The 17,011-nt window shown below is 46.4% G+C and overlaps 1 protein-coding gene across 4 annotated transcripts in view; it reads left to right on the top strand.

Annotated features, from left to right (window-relative positions):
• The window catches only part of tpk1 (thiamin pyrophosphokinase 1), a 50,440-nt gene that overhangs the window by 19,715 nt on the left and 13,714 nt on the right, over positions 1–17,011 (top strand). For all 4 annotated transcript variants that reach the window (XM_076051078.1, XM_076051077.1, XM_076051079.1 and 1 more), the window contains 4 exons: positions 2,120–2,192; positions 4,595–4,690; positions 9,819–9,965; positions 13,546–13,654. In XM_076051078.1, coding sequence (XP_075907193.1) covers positions 2,120–2,192; positions 4,595–4,690; positions 9,819–9,965; positions 13,546–13,654 — 425 coding nt within the window. The remainder of the gene's footprint in view (positions 1–2,119; positions 2,193–4,594; positions 4,691–9,818; positions 9,966–13,545; positions 13,655–17,011) is intronic.

The following is a 17,011-nucleotide window of genomic DNA, read 5'->3' as shown; positions in this document are numbered from 1 at the left end:
TCGGGGGCTGGGGGAAGAAGAAGAAGAAAAAAAAAAAAAGACGACAGAATTCAAATGTAGCCCAGTCCATTACTATCAGCCAACACAGGTCACTAAAGGACGTGTGTGTGTGTGTGTGTGTGTGTGTGTGTGTGTGTGTGTGTGTGTGTGTGTGTGTGTGTGTGTGTGTGTGTGTGTGTGTGTGTGTGTGTGTGTGTGTGTGTGCGCCCCAGCCCAGTGTCATGTCTCTTCCCCATCTGCCACGTGAAGCCCTTTCGGTTTGATTTGCCACAGGAAGTTTGCTCGTCCTTCCGACGCGTTGCACGTGCGCAGCTTCTAAACCCCCTGAATATTGCATCTGAGCAGACGAGGCGATGGTTTACCTGCATCGCATCATTGTGTCCGACTGTGCGTGCGTGCGTGTGTCTGTGTGTGTGTGTGTATGTGTGCATCCTGTGCCGGGAGATTGCATACAATTGCTTTTTTTTTTCTTTTTTTTGGTTTGTTTGCCCTGCTCTATCATATCGGTGTAAATGGGAACACTAAGGTAGGAAGGCGGGGATAATCCCTCTGTATCTCTTTCTTCAGCCGACTGGAACATTGCTCTTGCCTCTTTCTCGAGGGGGGCTCACGCACACACACACGCACGCACAGTCAGAAACGCACAAACACACAAACAGGAGGCCAACGCCGTGGCTACCCCCCCCCCCCCCGGCGAAGCGTGAAAATCGCAACGTTGGCCGTGTTAATGCTCGTAGATAGCGGCCGACGGCGTCCCTGTGCGACGACGCCGCTGATGATGCATCAGCAAGGGCGCGTTGGCGCGCGCCCACGCACGCACGCACAGCAGCAGGCTGGAGAAACAGAGAGCTATCTGTCTTCCTTTGACAGCGACGTTGGACTGGGTAGACGCTGGCGAACGCTGCTCCGCTTTGCGCGGATCCCTCCAGCGGACCTTGTTAATTCCGTTCGCCAGGGAAACGCACGCGGCCTCCAACCAAAAGTCTTTTTGGAGGAGGAATGTGAAATTTGTATTCGGAACACAAAGCCATCAACCGCCTGTTTATTCTTTTTTTTTTCTTCTTGTTCTTCTGTGTTTATTTTAAACTCCTACTGTTGAGTATGTGTATTCTGCATCGCTTGATTTTTTTTTTTTTTTTCCATTCCTTTTTCGTTCAAATAAAAGTTTAAAAGTAGGGCTGAAAGTATGAAGCAGATATGCTTTAAATAGTGAAACAATTAGTTGTAAGGCACGATAGCCTTTGCACATAATATCACTGCAAACTTTTTTTTATCTTAACACCGGCGCTCCTCACCCGATAATTACTTTATTATATTTAAACAAAACGTGCTGTGTTTGCACTACACTGTTTTTTTTTTTGTTTGTTTTTTTTCCTCTGGTGATTCCCACATAATTAGCATCGGAGTGTTGGACGCTGCGATGCAAGTGTAAAGCGAGAGGTTCGAGCTGCTCTTTAAAAACCACAGAAGAAGACCAAGATAAACGAGACAGCAGTCTCATTAGCGTTGATGCTATAGTGGCACTTTTGCCAACACTAAAAGACTGTATTTTAAGCTACTTAAATTAGTTTTCAAGTGTCTTAATGGGCTTTGGGCCATCTTATTTATCTGACCTACTTTTGGCATAATGCATGAAAAGTTACAAAATTTTGATTGATTGATTGAACACTTGGGTGGCATTTTTGCTTTGATCGGCTAATAAAACAGCGACAAAGGAGGTTTTTCTGCTTCACGGACGGCAAGAATGTTTGTTTAACGCAGCTGCGCAATCTTGTCTTTGTATACATCACCAGTCTATGCGTCTCAGCAGCCTGTGTGTGTGTAGGGGGGTAAAAAGTGTGGGTGTCAGAGCTACAGAGATTCACCCTGTCACTCCCCATGTCTGCTCACTACCCCCCGTCCCCCCGAGGCGTCAATCCTCTCCCTCGCTGCATTTATCAGAGCGCTGACACATGCCCCGATGTCCTCCCTGCCTGCCTGCCTGCCTCCACACACACACACACACACACACACACACACACACACACACTCGCCTATCTCCACCTCGCACCCTTGTCTTGCCACTTCCACTCCCTCCCGCTTCCCTCTGTCACTCACACTCTCCCCTTTTTCCATCCAGCTTCCTCCCCGACTATATCAGCGGGGATTTTGATTCCATTACCGCCGAGGTCAAAGCCTTCTTTTCACACAAGGTGAGTGGAACGCAAGCGAACCACGCGCACGCACGCACACACACACACACCTCCGCGCCACCGGCGCACTTTCAGGAAGGCGCGCGAATCGGAGGAAGTGGGGATTTTAGGCCGACGTCATTTCAGAAGTTTGAATTGCAAAACTCACCGCGACAATTCTTTTCGACGCCGATTCCCCCTCCGAGGCGGCTCGCTTTCTAATCCAGTGCAAAGGGCCTCCGTGTGTGTGTAAATGGAATACATGTGCAGGGCGCCAGGGTGACTCAGACAGGTGGTGAACAGATGAACTGTGAACTCGAAGTGAAGCTCGGAGAAAAAAAACGTCTGCAGCGACAGCGCGTGTAAAGTGTTGGAGGCTGCGAGGTTCAAACTTAACAATGCTGTGACAGAAATCATGAGCAAACTTGACATAGCACCCCCACATAATAATAATAACAATAATAATAATAATAATAATTCACAGAAGAATTGCAGAATCCTTAAAACTGCCCAATGTATTCCAGTCTTCTCCATCTGCAGTGTCAATCCATTTGAGTGCAGCATTTGGACAGATCAATCCTTTGGAATGACTTTTTCACCACCCGGGCTTATTAGCCATCGTCTCCGCCGGAGCAGGAGGAGAACTTAGCGGCCTCGCTAGGTTCAGGCAGTTGAGTGGCGGCTGCAGGCGGGGTCAACAGGGGTCAACAGCTTTCATGTTGGAGGCTCTCCAGTAGCGCCACCTGCAGTGACGGCAACAGGCGCGCGCTGAATCATCAGTGGGTGTGAGGGTGCCGTCATCAGCAGTCAGCGCTTTCACCATGATTCCTACATATGTATGAGTGTATGTGTATACACATATAGATATAGATATACAGTATGTGTGTATATTTAGAGATACACAGATACACAGATTTTAAACATTCTTCCTGGAATACACTGCCAATGGCTCAGGTTTGAAGATCATCATAGCGCAGATGATATCATAGCAGATTACTGACATATAAATCTTTATGTAGCAATAATCAAAATCAATGCTAAAAAAAAATACTCAGTGAAGTATTTTGTCTTCGTCTCTTTGAAAGTTTTCAAATGTTTTCCAGCAAAAAAATTTCATCAGTGTGCAACTTATATGAATGCATTGTACAGCAGTATATTCTCCATATGCTTAGTTTTGTTAACAGCTGCTGCATAAATGCTTAAAGGTCCGTCATTATTCCCAATTTTTTTAAAAAAGCTTTTATGTTTTTATATATGGATCTCCAGAAAACTGCATCATTTGCCTTCTGTTTGCAGCCCCTTGTCTGAAAAAGTTATGTTCACACATTTTTGAAAGGGAGCCTAAATAAGGTCGGCGGAATGTTGAAGAAACACTCGCTGTCACCAACTCAGCGGAGGCACCAGTGCCCTGTATGACATCATAAAGGGGTGATCTGATTGATGGACTTCTGGGGAGTTTTGTGATGGGATCCAGACGTGTACTGGATTTAAGCAAAGTTAATTTATTCATAATATGGGGCCTTTAAAAGTAGCTTTTTTTTTACCCCCCGCTTAATCCAGCTCAGTGTGAAAAGAACTTTCACTCGCGCTCATTAAGAAAGACATGAAATCATAAGACTTGCAGTATTGATATGAACTGGTGCAGCGATGCTCCCCGCGCGGTGATCTCTGCTGCGCCAAGCTTACGATGCAGAGCCGCCGCTTCGCCGCGCGCACGTATCAACCACACACTGAGCCCGGATAGGGGTCGCCCGTGGCTGTGACACCCCGGCTGTCTGTAATTTCGCCTCTTTCATAGCAATATCACACACGGCGAGTTAAAATTAAAAAAAAAAAAAAAAAAGAGGAGAGCAACGGCTTTTTCCCTTTTTCGTTCTCCAACGGAACGCTTCTTTATGGTAATGCTCCGGGAGCGGAGCCTCGTGGCTGCTCCCCCGCTAGGCTCCTCGGTTGCGCTGAATAAATTCTGCATAAACCGACGGCGCGGGGAAGGGGGAGGTTAGTGGCAGTGGTGGCGCTTGCAAAAAGGGGACGACGGCGGATTTTTTTTTGGGGGGGGGGGGATCAAAAAACGGAGAACATGAACCGACTCTGCCTGGCGTGTTTGCGTTTCAGGGCGGATGAAGAGCGTCGAGTCGGGGAGAGACTGAGACTGAGCCGGCGCTGGCTTGTTTACCTGGACGCTATAGTTTAGGGCCGCCGGCTGCCGCCTCTACATTATTCAGCAACACAGCCCGCAGTCGGCCAGGCTGATTTATACCTCACTCTGTTTTTCCCTCTTCTACCTTATCCCCCCTCCGATCCGTTATCTCCGCAGACTGTTCCCTTTTGTTTTGCTATCTGTCTGTGTATACATCCATCTGATTATGTTCAGCGCCTGCCTGTCCAATTTCTTCTTTTTTTTCTTCGCCTCCCGCGCGCAGGGCTGCAAGCTGATACCGACTGCCGACCAGGACCTGACCGACTTCACCAAGTGCCTCGCCATCATGCTGGAGGAAATTAAGTCGCGGCAGCTGCAGGTAAACGGCGCCTGCATTTTCCTTGTCACCCTGAGTTCACTTTGGGTTTTTTGTAGAACCATTTTAGGGCCCAACACCCTAGTGCGAAAACCACTGCTATTTTTTTTCCCCACTCTTTCTTAAGCTGTGTATTATCTTTATTTTCTTGTCTAAGTAAGTGCTGAAAAATGAGCAAACTTCCCTCCCCGTCCCCCTCCCCCTCTCCCCGGGCCTGGTAGAGTTTAGCGGCCCCAAGCAAAGCCATCCGCTCCTTGGCTACCTGAGACGAGCCGTGCAAAGGTCAGTGATGTCAGACTCGCAGTTCACCGCAGGGAGATCCAAGGTGGGCGTATGGCTATGGAGCAGCGTGTTGGAGAAAGAAACAAAGAAACAAACCAGGCCGACCCACCTCAAGACGTCCCTAAGGAACGTGTGGAAAAAATGGGAAAAATATTTATTTAATTGCAGCATGGTCACCCACGCATTGACTTGTATTCTCCGTTCGCCTGATGCGAAAACAAACAACAATTCCGGTGTTTTTTTTGTTGTTTTTTTTGTCCAAGTGCAAATCGTCTCCCGGTTTGATTTTAGAATTTTGGAACCGAGCCGGCGGCCGTCACCAAGGCCTCGCGCGCAGCCAGCTGCCGCAGAGGCCGACACATGGCGGCGCCGCCGCGGCATCGGCTTCATTTCCATTCAACTGCAGAAAGCGTTCTTCAAACGGGTAGGGGGGGGGAATAAAAAACATGGGCTGCAGCAAGCTGTTGGGTTGTGTTTGCGCGTGTGCACGAGAAGCATAAACAATGAATTTGGCACCAAGAGCGACAGCGTCGCAATCAACTGGCGTGAACAATGGAGCAATGGTCTTTCTTAGGAGCCGAATGTTTGCCAATGAATGCCTGTTCGTCAAATGAATTGGTGTTTTGTGCTTTTCCACTGTTCATATTGCACAATGTGCATGTTAAAACTTTACAAAAAAACAAAAAACTCTTTGCCTGCGTCTCTCCCGTTCCAAAATTAGCCCCCTTTGTTTTATTTTGATTTAGTTTAGTTTTAGTTTTTTTTTTTTTTTTCTGTTTCAGCTGCACGCCAAAGTGTTGCTCCAATCACCCGTCGAGTGCCTCAATCACTTCACACTCCCAAACTGAGGAAACAGCAGCGAACAGATGCTCGCGATCGCACTCACTCACGCACCAACGCATCCACTCGCAGCGCTGCCTGGTGTAGGAGGGAGTTGAAAAGGGAAAAAAAATTTGCCGGTGAAAATTTTTGTCAGATGAGAGCACTGCTTGCAAGTTTGACTAACAAAAAGTGTGTCGTTTAGAACACAGCGGCTCTCATTAGCTTAACTTAACTTTCAACTTTTCTTTGAGTGTTAAAGTTGCTGCGTCATAGCCCATCAGTGCAGAACGTAGTGAAATCTCCTCATGCATGATTGGCGGCAGTGTTAAAAGATTGATGTGACGAATCTGTTTGTGAGGAGGATTTGTTTTGTTTGATCTTTTGCTCTGTGTGTGTGTGTCTGTGTCTGCTCTGCTCTGCTGCATTACAAGCAACTCTGAGGGCATCACCGTATTTGATATTCATTTACATCTGTTTTGAGCACATATTTTTTAAGCCATGTTCAGCCACGTTGCTACTCTTGCTGTGTACAAAAGAGGATTAGGGCCACAAGAAGAGAAAACAAATATTAGTTTAAGTTTTCCTTTCGAGTTTTAAGTGGAATTTCGTGAATGAAGTCAAAATTTCATGAAAAAGGTTTGACATAAAAAAGACGAAATTTTGTGAATAAAGTCGACATAAAAAAAGACCAAATTTCATGAATAAAGTTGATGCAAATCCAGTGGGAACTGGCGAGGAGACTGCATGGATGGTGGATTAACCCAGCTACGCAGTTAAAAGTGAACTGCCGAAAACAGGTGTATTGCAAAATTTCGATTTTATTCACGAAATGTCGTCTTTTTTACGTCAACTTAAATCTTGAAATTTCAACTTTATTCTCAAATTGGAAACTTGAAAAAAAAAATTCTGTCATAATTATTTTCTCTTCTTGTGGCCCTCATCCTCTTCCGTACTCTTCGATTTTGCCGCACTTTGCGCCTCGTTCTTCTTTTTCCTCTCTCCTTGCAAGCGTTCATTCGCTTCGTGTTCCTCTCAAGTTATCTCCTCATCAGCCACAACTTGTTTTTTTGTTTTTTTTTTTCCATTCCTTGTCACGGGTTGACGCCCTCGGCTCCCTCAGCCAGCCAATCGGCAAGCGGGACAGCGGGATCTCTCAGCTTCGCCGAGGTTGGTGTCTGTCAGACGTGGGATTTCTCGCGCTTCGCTCGTTATTGTTGTTGTTTGCGCTAAACAAACGGGAAATATGAACAAAAACAAAACGCGGCTGCCGTGGGAATGGGGGGGGGGCGAGAAACACATCTAACGCGCCGTTTAATGGGATGTGGAGCGGAAGATGGAGCCGATAGTGATAGTCAAAGCATTTTTTTTTTCCTTCAAGCTTTTCTCTTTGTTGTCTTGAGCGCAAGAATTCTTCTTTAGCATTTTTTAATTCCATTGAAACACTCCGTCCTGCTGACCCGACTCCCTCGATGGAATCTTTCCGAAACAAACGTGTCAGCCTGGGAAGAAACCCGGAGAAAATATTTGCTTATTTGAAATCTGTGCCAAAAACAGAAAAACAGAGATGTAATTTGAGTGCATAAAGCTATTGTCAATCTAATGTAATGCAGGTAAATATATATATTTTGTCAGCGACACCTGTTGGTATCAGCTCGAGACTTCCTACTTCCTGGTGCCCCCCCCCCCCCCCCACCGCAAAGAAATTCCCATTGGAAACATTTCATGGATTTGTTTCCATTCGTTAATGGAGTCGCCTGCGGAAAGGCCGTCCCTGTGATTGACGTTTCTATTTTTCCCCCTTTTTTTTCTCTTCAGTTTTCATCCCTTCATTCCACTTCAGTTATCTCACGTTTTCCCCTGGCGTGCGCCGCCGACCGCTTTCCCTCAGTGAGGGTGTCCACCAGATGTTGCCGTGACCCTCAGCTCTCCCGCTTCCACTGAGTGTCAGCGCCACTCTGGGCTGGGAGTTTGCCTGTTCAGGAGCTAATTGGCTCCGGTGATGCTATTGTTTTCCTGTGTTGTTCACCGTGAAGACAGAAGGCAGTTTTTTGTTGTTGTTGTTGTTGTTGTTTTTTGAGGAAGTTCCAGGCTGCTCTCATTAACTACTTTTCTAGAAGTCCTCCATGTGAACTCACTACAAGATACAGGCATGATGCTTGAGTTGCCATCAGCCGGTTCTTAAATTCAAATTTCGATGCGGCTCTCGCACTGGAGAGCAGGCCGAAAAGTAAATCCTGGCGGTTCAGCGTCACTTGTCACCCCCCTGAAGGCACCTCTTGCCCTCTCGGCTCTGCCGGGTTTTTGGGCCTGTCAGCGCTGTCGGCTTGACCGCTCGGGGCCCCCTTGTGACGGGACACAACTGCTGAGAGTTGGAAATATTGTACATAAGCCGACCGCTGCTGCCGCTGGCTTCACATTTGACGTCATTTCGCCTCCGAATGCCGCAGGAAGTGGAAAGTACGGAAGAGGATTAGGGACAAAAAAAGAGAAAAAAAATAAGATTTTATTTTACGTAAAACAGCCGAAGTTTCGTGAATAAGATCGAAATTTTGCAATTAATGTCGACGTGAAGTATCGAGGATGAAGTCAAAAGGCTCTGCGCGCAAGTCTAGTGGAGAACTTCTGTTTTCGCAAGTTTCCTGATTGGCGAATGAACCTTGAATGAACCTGATGAACCTTGTGGGCAACCTCCTCCAAGTCTGTCAAGTTCAACACAGTCTTTTCAATGTCCTAACTAATAACCACACTGTGTTTGTGTGCTAGAAGATGAAGGATTTCCTTGTTGCTGAACCCAATTTTGAAGTACAAGTTGTTACACAGAAGAAACGTTATCAAGTGACGAAGGTGCGCTCGTGCCATGAATTGATTTATCATTAATCTTGAAATTTTGACTTTATTCACAAACTTTTGTCTTTTTTACATCGACTTTTTTCACATAATTTTGACTTTATTCACGAAATTTCAACTCAGTTTCAACTTCAATAAAAATCTCTTTCCTGTAATGTTTTTCTCTTCTTGTGGCCCTAATCCTCTTTCGCATTAAACAACCCGAGCGTTAAACTCTACTCAGGCTTGATTTTTAATCTCAACCGCCTTGTTTTCTGTCCCCGTTTCTCTGCTCCTGGCGCCGTCCCGCAGGTATCGCCTGCTTTATCCGTCCCCTTCCCTCCCCGGTGAAATCATAAAAGTTGTCGAGGTGGTATATGTATATATATATATCCATATATATATATATATATATATATATTTTTTTTTTTTTTCTTGCCCCTGCCGTCAACAAATCCTGCGTCGCCGCGCGCCACCATTAGTCTGGCGCTCATTACTTTCTGACTTCGCAGCATGGTAATAAAGGAACAAGCCCTCCAGTGGTAGCGGCGCGGCTCACCGCTGCGTTTTTAATATTTTATAGACAACAACAGACCTCTGCGGCGCAGAGGAATAAGCAACAATCTGGCTCGGTCTACACAAACAACACTTGTTAGGCGGATTAATTTGTAATGAGTTTTTTTTCTGGGGGGGGGTCCTTTTTCTTGCGAGAATGTCTTGCAGGATGGCGCCGGGCTTTGCTGCGACACGATCAAAATAATTGTGCTTTTTATTTTTTGTACTTATGCCCTGATGTGGCCAAATTTCATCCGTCTGGAAACAAAGTTGAACGCGGCCTGGGCGGAAAGCACTGTTTTTCTAAAATGTCATCCAGTTTCGATTATTAAAAAAAAGAAAAAAGAAAAAAAAAGAAAAAACTGCAACATCCAACCCGCCGGCAAAGCGGCTTGCTAGGCTAAAGGGCATGTGCGCCCTTTCTTCTTCAGCTCCCTGTGAGGCTTTTAAGGGCATCTCTCCTGCTTCCATCCTCAATTTAAAAAACAGAAACACTTTCTGTTAGAACTTGGGCCAGTGGATCAGCAAGATATTTTTAGAGGCGAATGCTTGGCGATCCAACTGCCTTGAAAGGGGAAGTAAATTCTTCTTTTTTTCTTTTTTTTTTTTTAAATCTTTACATATGTCTCATTTTTATTTCTTCTAGGTGGACGCCATCGTGACACTGGGGGGCCTGGGAGGCAGATTGGACCAGACAATGGCGTCGGTCGAGACCCTCTACCATGCTCTGTCCATGACGCAGCTCCCCCTACTGGTCATACAGGGAACCAGCCTGGCCTACCTCCTGAAACCTGTGAGTGTGTGACCTTGACCTTTGGCTTTGAGCACCCCCCCCACCGCAGTGCAATTCTTCCACTGTCCCGCCCTCTGTTTGCAGCTGAACTTCCTCCCCTGGTTTAACATGCCGGAAATAAGGATGAGGTGGTGACACTCTCTGGTTTTATCGCACTTTTAATGAAGCCGGAGGCGGTCGTCCTTTATGGCCGCGTCTGTCTTTTAGTCCGCCGTAAAAGTGCCCGATCTCAGCACAGACCCCGGTAGAGTCTCTATCTAACCCCCTATTCCCGAGCTCCCTGTCTTGTCACGTGCCGTCTCCTTGTTTTTCCCTCAAAAAAAAAAAAAAAAAGAAATGGAAATACGCCTCCACGTCGATGGAGTGTTCAACATGTTGTTTCTGTGTTAAGTAATCACTTCAAGGAGGGTTCAGGCGCACTTGTGGCGCCCCAATTTTGTGCCGCGCGTGACGCCGAGAGCCACAAATAGTTTGTTTTTCCCTCTATTGCAGCCACTCGGTCGTGGCTCTTGGCTGATTGAGTTCACAAGTGGGCCAACCAGCAGCAGCATCAGCAGCCGTGGCCCAGGTCCTCTTTATCCTCCCCTCCGCCTTGTTTATCTGCCAGGAAGAGAGCTGCAGTCACACTTCCTGGTGACACGCAGAATAAACCTTTCTGCTGCGTGATCCCAAAGCCGCACGCTGTCACCTGCCACTTCACACCGCGACACCTCCAATTTATCTTCCTTCACCATGGGGTAAATTAGGCAGCTTTTGTCGCTCCGTCTCTTCAGTTTGTTGGTTCCCGAATGAACGCAGAGGGCCGGAAGTGCAGGCGAATTCAGCCTTTCGGAAGCATGGGTGTTAGGATGACCGCATTTTGATTGCCGAAAACCTACCAGCAAAGGGATACTCGAATGATTCTGGAAGTTTACTTGAAGAGGTGAATATATTTACCCTGTGGATGGGGAAAAAAAATCTTCATTTTAGAAATTTTGTGTCACTCAAAAACAAGCAAAATAAAACAGGATGTGAAACGGGTCAGCCTAATAGATTTCTTTTAAGGACTAAATACCAGACTTCCATTATGGCAGTGCTGCAATTTTTTTTCCCCCAGTGGCCACTCACAGTGCTGCAGCCAAAAATCCCATTTGGCCCAAAAAGCATTTGTCCCATCAGCTGCATTACAAAAGCAATTGCCACACTTCTGCGTGCCGTGTCTCTGCTCGTTCTGATGCCTCATGGTCGTTGCAGAGGCACAATGGGAAGTGACACCTCCAGTTCTATCCTTAGTTGAAGTGTGTGCACATCTTTCCCATTGCCCATTTCCCATGCACTGCAGGCATGTTTTTTTTTTGTTTTTTGTTGTTGTTTTTTTTAAGCAAGCATACGATACGGCCCCGCATTCTGCTCACCCTGCACTTCAGGAAGTCCCGTGAAAGTTCCCAGAGCCGCCTGAGTTAAAATCAGAGAGTCAGATCTGCAGCGGTTTTTACCTCTCGTCTCCCAGGTGTGGTGTCAAAGTGTTACGGCGCCGCTTTTGGAGAAATATGCGCGAGTCTGGCTTTGTGCCACTCGCACTGGGCATTGTGCAACATTTTGATGTCTTCCTTTCCCCCCCCCCACCATCCCCCTGGCTTTTAATTATAGACGGGGACACCGCCACGCGCCGCCGGCTCGTTTGATCAGAGTCCCCACGCAGCGGCGGGATGTTTTAATCAGTTAAGGTCCCAACGTAAAGCTAAATTTACCGTTCGGCGATGCGACGGTGCGAGCAGGCGCTCCGGCGGGGTCCGGGCACCGTGCCCGCGCAAGGAGACTTTGAACGGGCCTCCTGTCTGCGACGTGGGACGGGAGGTACGGAGCGCCGCGTCAGCACGGCCCGCCTCGCAAATCCTCCTATAAGTGCGCGGAGCCTGCACACACGCACCGACACAGGCTTGTTTCCACTGATGCCCTTTTGAAAGTTGTCAGAACGCCAAGCTGATTTAAATGATGAAGTGTGATGGCCGGAGAGGCGTTTTTAGCCGGTCCCAACGCAGGGGGAAATTTATGTGACATCCCGACGGGAGTAAAAAAAAATATATATATATATACAGGCCAACAAAAAAAAAAGAGGGCTGGAGCGTCGTGGGAAATGTCAGTGAGGCGGGAGACAAATAACCGGCAGAACCTCTTTAACCTGGATGTGATCGAAAAAGTGCGCCGCGGCATAAAGAGGAAGTTGGAAGTTGAGGTTCGTTGTTTCGCCAGCGGTCCAGAAAAAGGGGCTGAAAATAATGGAAAGGAAATATTAGCGGGAAGAAAATGACACAAATTCCAACCTTTCCCATCAGGGGTCCGTCTTTATCTCGCCGTGCGCCAGCTTAAAGAAAAAAAAAGAAGAAGAAAAGCAATGAAAAAGAATCTCTTTCCCTTGAAGCTTGAAATGTACAGCCTTCGTTTCCCGCGTGAAGTGCGCTCGTGCGTTCCCGTGTGTGGGAGTCCAATCGCTTGTTTTCCCTGCCTCTCTGTTTGTCCTTCTCATCTCCCCGTCCTCCCCTCCGTCACTGCGACACAAAGGAGATTCGCGTTTATGGATGGAAAATAACCTCGGGGATGTTTCCTCAACACCAGACGCGCGCCGACAAAAAGGAAGGAAGGAACAAAACAAAAAAAATCTCACCCATCGTTCGCTCCTCCGGGGGTGCGGCGGCGGGAAGCCGAGCAAAAAGGAGACTTTAAACATTTCGCCCTTTCAAGATTTCTGACTCTTAATTCAGGAGCGTTTTCTCCGCGTCTGTGTGATCCTCCGGAATGACTGATCTGGCTTCTAGCTGTCAGCCCTGTTTGCCTCTGAGCTTACGCTTCTTCTTCTGGGTTTTTTCTTCCTCTTTTCTCTCTTAAAGACGCAACATTTGCGTCGCCGGGAAAACAAATGTTTGCTCCGGAAAGAGAATTTAACTTTTCTTTTCTCCGCTGGCCATCAAACTTTGTCTTCCAGGCCCGGGCGTTTTGTTTTGTTTTGTTTTGTTTTGTTTTGTTTTGTTTTGTTTTGTTTTGTTTTGTTTTGTTTTGTTTTGTTTTGTTTTGTGTGCTTGTTTTTCCGCACAGCACATTAGCTCAGGCGCACAAATATGACAATTACCACACACCAACAGTGTTCATCGTTCTGACTCTCATCCAAATGCAGAAATTTGTTGTTTTTATCTCCGTGCTTAGTGGAAATTACCCCTCATTTTGTGTTTTTTGTTTTTTTTTCCCTTTTTTTGTTCGGTAATTTCCAAGCTAATAACCACAGCGCTGTGTTGCGCACGTGGCACATTTACAAATACAATTTTTTTTCCTCTCCCTTTCGCCAATTGGCATCAATTTTAACTGCGCAACATGTACTGGCACACCGTGGCAAAGCCAGTGACAAGACAGGGTGACATTTCCGCCATGCAACTTCAACAAAAGAGCAATATTCTATCTTTTCTATTGCTCTTTCATGTGTCATGATGACACGCTGCTGCCATCCATATGTCCTGATGCTCTATTGCAAGGTTCAGATGGCTTTTGTTTGCTTGTTTGTTGTTGTTTTTTTAATCACTAATTCCAGCTTCATCCCGCTCTTGAACAGGGCAGCCACAAGCTGGAGGTGAACACGGGCCTGGAGGGTGACTGGTGCGGCCTCATTCCTGTAGGGGGCGCCTGCCAAACCACCACAACCGGACTCAAGTGGAACCTGGGTGAGTGCAGAAAGAAGCCCTTTGGCTGGAGCGGAGCGTAGTTGAATGCTGTCTGAATGGATGTTTTTTTTTTTTTTGGTTTTCTACAGGCAGAAATGAAATAAGTAGTTTGTGCATTCAAGCGTTACCACGGCAACACAAATCCTTGAGGTCCGCAAGTAGACGTTGGATGCAATTCAGTGCATTCCAGCCTGTTGATGTTCTCTTTTTTCTTTTTTTTTTCAACATATTCCTCATTAAACAACATTAATATATTTATCTTTAAACAACCTTTTTCTTTCAATGGTGCCGGCAGTTTCCAATTACGTCCTTCACGCTGACGGATACCACAAATGAAGTTTGTCAAGTTTCAGACGCGCGAGCGAGTTTCGAGGCCGACGCGTGTTGGAGGCATCGATTGGCTCGACAAACCGCCAACAACAAAAACAAAAAAAGAAAAGAAGGTTGTTGCACTTTCTTGCTGGCGTCTCAGCACTCAGCAAGTGTTTTCCCAAGTATTTTTCTTTTCGTTGCGATAACCACTGAACTGTGAACTTTTTACTTGTTAAGTCCACCCCCACTGTCTGTCTGTCTGTATCGCACGCGCAAAAAAAAAAAGAGAAAAAAAGAATCTGTACTTTTAAATGCACTACACGGCAGAAACATCTTCCCACTTGCTTTCAGCCAAGTTTCTCTAATTTGACGCCCGTGTCCCGGCCACTTTTCGTCAGTCCGAATCATACGCTCGCTCTCTCTCTCTCCCTCTCTCTCTCCCTCTTCCTCACTTTCAAACATTTGCGGAGCGAAATCCAATCAGACGAGGCGCCGAGGACCCCCTGCGGTCCCGTCCCGCCGGGGCCCGCAGCCAGCTGTGCTCTTAATGAGTTGGCACGGACTGAAGTGCCATCAGCGCGCTGGGAACCCTGGACCTTCTGTCGGCGGGGTTGCATAATGCGGCGGAGTGGTTGATGTCCACTCCAAGCATGCGTGCCTGTGTGTGTGAGAAGAGTGAGAGAGAGAGAGAGAGAAAGAGAGAGAGTGAGAGAGAGAGAGTCTGCACACTTCACTGAGCACGGCCGAGTGTCCGTGCCCATTTCAACGTGTGTGTGTGTGTGTGTGTGTGTGTGTGTGTGTGTGTGTGTGTGTGTGCGCGCGCGCCCCTCTTTTTATTAACTTTTCGAGGGCGTGCGCGCTTCAATCAGACGCTCTGTATATTTACCCAGCGCACCTGTGAGACGGCTGCCTAAATGCTAATGAGAGGGAACTTTATACATGAGAGTCCTATGCAGATTAGCCAGATATAACAAGACGCCTAATTAATGGGATGCATATTCAGGGGCTGCGAGGAACGCTCTCCCTCTGGGCCTCGGTCGGGTCGGGGGAGAAGCAGCGGAATATGAAACAAAAATGAAAAATGTGAGTTTTTTTTTTTTTTTTTTTTTTTTTTTTCGCTTCTGTGATGCCGTCTTTCGTTCATTTGTGAATTTTCAAGTTTTCAACTTTTAAAAAGGCCCGCTGTGTGACATTTACATGGAATAATTGGCGGTGAAAATGACAGGTATATCGGCGTCTTTCTTTTTTTCTTCTTCTTTAATTACAAAACAAGCGGCAGTATAAGTTTAACTTGCTGACGATAACAACGAGCATTTGCATGGAAAACAGATCCGCTGCTGTTATTGGAAAGGAACCCAGACATGACGACTTGTCTGAGAGCAGCCTTGCCAGATTGGAAGTGTTTCAGTATCATAAGAAACGGCTTAACATTTGAGCTTTTCGAGGAACATCATGCGACGTGCCCAGTTTGCATTCGGAGGTGGCTTAGGACCATCTGTGTCAATAAGACGCTACCATCGTAGAGGGTGTATATCACAGCTTGCGGCAGACTCTCACCTTTAAACGATCTCACGGAAAGTTAACAAAGCCACAGAGGTGAGTGCGCTGTTGTTTACGTCACACGTCGGCACGCGCCGCCTCGCGAGCTGATTGGCTGAGAGAAACAAATGTCGCTCGATTGCGCAAATCGTGTTTTCCTGATGAATTGGCTTCGCCGTGTGATGAAGGGCTGAAATTGTTGCACGTTTCTGATCATTTAGACATCTTGTCCATGGTTTTTAGTTCGGCTTCCTCCGGGTGACACCCCCCACTCCTCTGAAGTCCACCCTAATGATTCCCCACACTTTGAGTTCAAAGCCGGCATTGTGATTAAAGTTCTATGACTTTTTTTTTTTTTTTTTTTTTTTTTTTAAATAAAGAAAGAGGCTTGGAGGCTGTCAGCCAAAAAACAAAAAGAACTTGCTGGCTCAGATTAGCTTTTTGCCTGCATTTTATTTATTTATTTATGTTTTGCTTTGAAAAAATGATGTACTGTTTTGATCCAGACTCTGCAATTGAGTGAATTAGTCAGTTTTATCAAAGACACTTGCTGCTTATTTTTTCCGGGATGCCTTAGGGTTCAGCGCAGGGTGAGTTGAAATGGGTTCATTTTATTTTTGATCAACAGGAATATGCATTTTAATCCCACTGTATTTCTATTATTCTTAACTGTTTATCTGTTTTTTATGGAAAATGTTGCCCCTCGTAAACTCCCTGTCTCGAATTGCTGGCTTTTGCAATGCGCATTTTGAAAAGCCTCTCTGAAGGTCATCAACGGAGCACCGCGTTGTAACTTTTTGTGAAACTTTCAATCTTATTTTTCATCTCTTCCGTAGGTTCCCACGACGTCGTCCCCCTTTAAGTAATCCCGTGTAATTGCTTTTGTTCTTCTTTATTCTTTAAAAAAAACGGCGTTATCCTGACTTGGGTTTTCATATCGCGAGCTTCAAAGTCGGCGCACTTTTAAGCTCCCCGTAAGTCGGGCAGATTTAAGGTGCCATCCGAGTGGCTGGTGACGCCAACAGCGTTTCTCCCAGCTCTTTAAAACAGACAGCTGGAGGTTTCAGTCAGCGGCGAACGTGCCAGCGCTCTAGACGGCGAGGATTCTCGCTAATTAGAGCAGCGAGTCGACTATTTTTAAGGCCACCACAAAGACATTGGCCCGGCCCGCCTATATCTGATCAATTTCCATCATTGCTTAAGTTGTTTAATTCAGATGATAAATGACTAAAATACTTCTACTTCTTCCCTTTTTCTGCCCTCATTCAACATATGATGTTCCACCAGTTAGATTTAAACTTCACACTTCAATGTCACGGGAGGCTCTGGCGGCATTTTTCCGTCCACACGACTGCTCTTGAGTTTCACAGTCTACGTTTATTGTGGCCGCAGCGTTTGTTCGTTTATTATTGTCACTCCTTCCCATCCAGGAAGTTAGACTGTGGATATTTTGGCTATGAACAAGCCAGAGTAAAAATGCGCAATACAGACACACACAGAAAACTT

Source organism: Nelusetta ayraudi, unplaced genomic scaffold, assembly GCF_046127955.1.
Source record: "Nelusetta ayraudi isolate G7.1 ecotype Tasmania unplaced genomic scaffold, CSIRO-AGI_Nayr_v1 ptg000132l, whole genome shotgun sequence".
In the NCBI taxonomy this organism is placed as follows: Eukaryota; Metazoa; Chordata; class Actinopteri; order Tetraodontiformes; family Monacanthidae; genus Nelusetta; species Nelusetta ayraudi.
The sequence above is the reverse complement of the archived record's forward strand: the minus strand, read 5'-3'. Positions and strand labels throughout refer to the sequence as shown.